Below are 6,000 nucleotides of genomic sequence, written 5' to 3'. Positions count from 1 at the left end.
GAGAAAGATGAAAATGCAGTATCGGCAGGCTAGATACAAAATGTTGCAGCACAGCATTTTGCATCGTCGGGTAAGTTTATGTACAACCAGATGATTTCGCTGCATAGAGTCAAAAGATTTGATCTGCTCCCATCCATGCATTATCTGAATATCTAAACAATTGCCATAATGCATTTGAAAACTTCAAAATATAAAAGGAAAACTAACAAAGCTGACGGTATCTCCAGATCGCTGTGTGAAGTACTAATAAGCAACTGTGTTATACAACCCATGTTCAACAGACTGAAAATGATCTTTCCCAAATCCAAATGACATACTTCTAAAGCTGAAAGTGATAGATTACAGCTGGCTGAGCAAGCACTGTACTGTATGCTCATTTTAAAATCTGCCATTGTAAAAGACCCTCCAGGCTTTTTGTTGGTTCCTTTGCTCTTCTTATTAAGAACTGGAAAGCTTCTCTTATTTAACAGTAATTACAGAGGGAGGTAGAGAAAAACTAACAAGAAAGAGAGGTCTGTTTTTCTAAAGGTACGCGGTAAGATTACTTTTAATAGCACGTCTACGGACCAAATGTTATTTTTATTTCATCACCTCAAAACATGATAAATATTTGCAATTGGAAAAAATTATGGGTAGAAAATCTGAAAATTTAGTATTAGGATTCCTATTAGAAAATATGTCTTTACAACTAATTTACAGTCTCTGTATACGACATCCTATTCTTCTCTCCACCAGACAGTCATTAAAACACAAAAATACTCTCAGGACAGCAGCTGCAGAACTTGTCGTATGCGCTCACACTTCTCCAACAGGTTTGGGTCTTCTGCATCAGAACCATCAAATTCCTTCATAAAAGCTTCAGCTTTCTGCACAGTTATGTCTCGTGCACCACCTTGAAGCCCTTGCAGATAATCCAGTAAAATGGTGAAATACTTGTCTGGAACCTTTAAAGAAAAAAACAAGGAAGAAAAAAACCTGCTTTATTTTCTTCTCTCTCAATACTCATTCACAATCATGTCAAACCACCACCTGGAAGATCACTAGGAGAACTGCACGGGCTTTTGCATTTGCCAGTGCCCACCTCTGAGTGGAAGCGTTTCTGGCCAAGGTTCAAACTGCCGGGAGGGACGGACCGTGGTGAGAAGACTGTCATGTGCTCAGATGGGCAAAGCATCTGAAAGGAAATTCTAAGCAGATGTGGAAATGCTGATCAGCAAACGCAAACGCTCCCTGACAGTGAGCTCAAGGCTGTGAGGGCTGTTGGAAGAAAAAAACCCACTAGCCAAATCCTCCTTTTGGAAATATGTGTGGAAACCTGCTAAATTCAGTGAGAATTGCATGCATGTGTCTGAGGAAAGAATTTTGCTGGAATTACCCTTGCCCCTATCCAAAATTATTCCTTTGCTAAGATGAGATACCACCCACCATCAAGCACTTCGACAGAATGCTTATACGAAGGAATAGAATTTAATTTGAAAAACAAATTGAATTCAGACATATGGAAATAATTTTTAAATTATGCTGACTAAAACTGATAGGCTTTACTAATATGTCTAACATTAAAAGCAGTTTAGTCATCTACAGTTGCATTACCCCCATTTCACTCCCTTTCTAATTAACTAGTCATATGTTAAATTTTAGCTTATCTGGTACAACATAAAATTTAAATTATCATTACATTAAATAATCTTGGCAATAACCTAGCAAAAACTTCTGAATGATTTATTCAGTATTTCAAACCAATGTATTTTCAAAAGTACCAGGTTGAAGCGTATCTTAATTTTATGTTGTATATCTGTGGAACAGGTTTCAGCCAATAAGAGAATATTTTTGCTGTGAATCAGGAGATGTTAAAATGACCTAGTCCTGCAAGTATTTTTCTCCATGTTTAACTTTACACATATAACTTTAAAAGGCATACTTGACATGAGTCAAGTTAAACACATACGTAAGTATTTAAAGGATTGGAGACTAATTATTCGAGGGCTGTTTCAATTTTGCAAAGTATCAACATTTCAGAGAAGACAGAGCTTCAACAGATACTTAATTTACAACTTATTTCTCCATTGACATTTGGCAGCATATCTTTGATCACTAAAACTTCTATCACTCCAAAAGAAGAGGAAGAAAGAATATTCCAACATTGCCTTCATCAATCAGGGATATTACAAAGTAATAAATCAAAACTGAAGTCTGCATTCAGCCTCGTAACTTACACGCTATGGAAAACCTTCTGATTCTTCACACAAACACTCTTGCATTAAAGAAACAATACAGATATGAAAAAAATATTAATTTTAGGGTGACTAACACTGAAATGGATGATATATGAAGTGTTGCTATAATATACAAATCAAACACATTTAAACATAATGAAAAATGTTTATATTTTTGAAACCTTTTTACTCACAGTAAATTGGTACTAATAACAGACAAAAACATTCAGACACAATTTCAGCATGACAGTGTTCCTTCAATGCAGATGCTCAGTACCAGGTTTTTAAAGCTCAACAACATTTCTGTGTTTCAAACCTCAGCCAAATTACCTACGTAATTTACACCTCTTGTTCTCAGGCCTCATGGTATAGTCATAACTCACTCTGTGGAATTACAGTTATTATTATATCATTTAAGCAAAGTGCTTGAAGGAGCAATTAAAAGCCTACTCTAAACTTAGAAATACTAAGTGTGCAGACAGACATGTGGCTGCCTGAAGCATAGAAAACATTTAGCATTTGGCTCTAAGCATAAGTGCTCAAGTGTTAAAAAAAGTCTGATTTTTTTTCTTTAACACAGCTATTAGGTTTATTTCAGCAAGAGTTTACAATACAGCACCAGGTAGGCAAGATAATATCATATTACCTCCTAACTTACACATATAATAGAGCCATAGCAAGGACTGGAACATAGAAAGTGCCAGCAAAAAGTTAATGAAATCCAAATTTCAATTCTTCAAAGACAGTAGGACAAGAGCTGAAATTTCAGGGACCGTTGGAGAGGTTTTACAAGAAGGAACACAATCCTTCTAATATCATCTTTTGGATTGGCTTGAAATCGGGTATCAAGATCTCCCACCACAGCTCTGGCAAGTGCAAGTGATGCTTATGGGATTTTATTATTATTCTTTTGTTAAACTGTTCTGACCTTTTTCTTGTTTCTTTTTCTCTCTCACAGACTAACCTTGCCTCTGTTCTAACTAGCTAATATGCACTGGAGCTAACAGAGAAATATCCCAAAGTGAAATAATCATCAGGAAAAGGGGACACACGCTGCAAAATAGTAGCAGGAAAAGAACAGTTACCACTTTTAAATTATACTCTGTAACTCAAGAGTTTTCAGACTTTTTAGACTTGCAGATCCCCAAATATTTTGCAAAGCAAATACAGATATCTGCACAGAGAGCTTCAGCTTACTGCTGCCAAGCTTGCTTTTCTCAGTTACCTTCTGAGGAAGCTTCAGAAACCCCTCCAGGGCCTTGCAGTTCAGAAGCTGAAGACGGCTGATACAGCTACTCTCTAAAAATGCTGTGCCAGATGACAAAGATCAACAAATGATCTAGCGTTTATTTTATACTGGGTCCTGAAGAAGTATATACACGGTAGGTACACAGGCTTGGCTTGGAAGCTGTCAGCCAACCACCACATGGATTTTAAAGGGAATTAAAAAAAAAAAAAACAACAAAAAAACCAAAACCCATGCTGCAAAGAACTTTAAAACCTCAACTTATTTCTTACAGAAGGAGGCCTATCAGTACTGGAAACTCAATTTGCTCCTTTGCATGGCTTTTCAGTAAGCATCCGAGTGACACCATGAGATCAAAGACGTGGCTTAGGAAGGAAAGAACTCCTGTCTCCTTTTGTATTTTAGTCATGCTTGGATATCCGACAGATTTTATTCTGTAATGGACAGGAAGTTGAATTTGGGTATAAAAAAATATTCAAAAGAAGCTGGTCTGCCCTGCCTACAGCCCTGATGAAGAAAGAGGCTTCATCACATGCTTAATTATAAGCACTTGAGCAGTTCTACTAACTTTACTGAATCGGGATGCAGATGTTAATCATTATCTAAAACTCACATTCAGTGCATCTCTGACTATCAAACTACAAAATATGTGATTTAAATAAATCATAGCACTTTCATCAGATTTAGAAAAAACAGAAAGGAAGTTTCATTTCAGTGTTGAGAAATAAGGAGTTAAGCTGTGTTTTGATACATAAAACAAATGCTACTTACAGTTAATTATTTCCCAGTATATTTCAACACAAAACCCAAAGTAAACAGGTAAAAAAGTAAAAACATCATTCTGCCTGTAAAACAATTTCTAGGTAGCTTTAAAGAGCATACATTGATTTTGAATGGTTGATAAAGACTTTTAAAGGAGAAACTTAAAAATAGAAGACCATGCAAACAACCTAGTTACCTATAATCAAATTTGTATTCTGCAACTAATCTTTTTAAAGTATTATACTGTGTGAACATTTTTGCCTTCATGAGACTCTGCTTTTAATTATCTGGTTTTCTAAAAGTATTTTTAATCTAAAGTTAACACCCTATGTCAGGTGATTGGCTTAAGAGCTGCTGAGTAATTCGGGTCAGGAAGATTGGTATGCTTAAGTGTTTAAGTACACACAAAAAATCAGCAAAAACTAACTGAATGTCAACTAAATGAATCAATAAGAAAGGCACTGTGCAAATGGCTAGATGTTTGTTCTATTACACAACAAAATGAATGACCTGAAACCCCCATTCAATACCACGATGGTCAGACGCTTATTGGAAATTCAATCTATGTTGTTTTTTAAGTTATGAAATGAATGGATTTCAGTAATGATGCAAGCCTAGCTTCTGGTTATACTTTATGCTTTTTACAATCAACATCAGGTTTCACTTATGTTTTAATGAGAAAGCTATTTTAACATCTTGGCAATATGGCTGTACATCTTAAATGGAGCCAGAGATATCTGAAGCAATATGAGAATCCTGGTTTACAGTATTGGGTTCCACATTCAGAAATTCAAATTAGGGATATGACTCAAATTCTCAGTAAGCTCCAGATTTATATAAAACATGGATCTGCTTTATTTATGCTTGACATATATCAAGTATAAAAATGTAGCATACACAGAAGAACGGTCACCAACAAAATAAAAAGATTAATTGCAAGCAATTAAAATGATTCAGCATTTTGGTTAAAACAAAGTAATTGATTTATAAACTATTAAAAAATTATTAGAAAAGTGCATGGCTAGTACTAGCGACTTTTGGTTAATAAAGAATAGGTACAACTAATGTACAAAACTTTATGTCATATTTGTTCTGACAAAAAGCAGCATTAATACAAACCTTCTCTTTATCATACATGTGTAAGAGAAGCCAGGTTTGTCTTGTCTTTTGAAACTTCCATTCTTCTGGGTTTTCAGACCAGCTGTAGTAAATTAAAAAAAAAAAATTGCTTAAATGAAATACTGTGGGATCAAAACATTCATCATTCATACAATATTTCCTACAATGACTCCAAGTGACTTTGTATGCACGACATGGAGTTACATGACATTGTGTGAAACAGATACTAGCTCACATTTTGTACAAGTGGCAAAAAAGAACACAAAGGACAGCTACCTGGCTTCTGTGCAAAAAGTGAAAAGATTATAGGAGGACATTGCGGCCAAGAATGTTACAAATTTTCATCAGAAAGCACTGATTCCTTGAAGTTAAAAATCAAGTCCCACTCCTCAGTTTTGACCAGCCCTTTATGAGAGGTCGTTGCCCTCATTTGACCACAACAACCGAGCACCCCAATTCCTTACCCCGGCTGCAGGGCTATCCCAGTATTTGGGGATGTGGAGTGGACGAGGAATCAAGTTTGGGTTTCAGAAAGTTGGTATTTCACAATAAACTGAAATTCATATGAAATTAAGCAGCCTCTAAAGGAGTGGAAGGAGACTCTTGTGCTACAATGGTCACCGGGCTGAAGCCCATCCCAGCTGACTGCTCTAGAGC

General features: G+C 35.9%; 1 protein-coding gene across 7 annotated transcripts in view; it reads right to left on the bottom strand.

The window, feature by feature from the left end:
- Window positions 1–529: 529 nt before the first annotated feature.
- Window positions 530–6,000, bottom strand: part of CHLSN (cholesin) — a 132,993-nt gene continuing 127,522 nt past the window's right edge. For all 7 annotated transcript variants that reach the window (XM_075058673.1, XM_075058672.1, XM_075058675.1 and 4 more), the window contains 2 exons: window positions 5,344–5,425; window positions 530–944 (listed from right to left, as the gene is read on the bottom strand). In XM_075058673.1, coding sequence (XP_074914774.1) covers window positions 762–944; window positions 5,344–5,425 — 265 coding nt within the window. In that variant the 3' untranslated portion in view covers window positions 530–761. The remainder of the gene's footprint in view (window positions 945–5,343; window positions 5,426–6,000) is intronic.

This window comes from Buteo buteo, chromosome 27 (genome assembly GCF_964188355.1).
Source record: "Buteo buteo chromosome 27, bButBut1.hap1.1, whole genome shotgun sequence".
Lineage (NCBI taxonomy): Eukaryota > Metazoa > Chordata > Aves > Accipitriformes > Accipitridae > Buteo > Buteo buteo.
The sequence above is the reverse complement of the archived record's forward strand: the minus strand, read 5'-3'. Positions and strand labels throughout refer to the sequence as shown.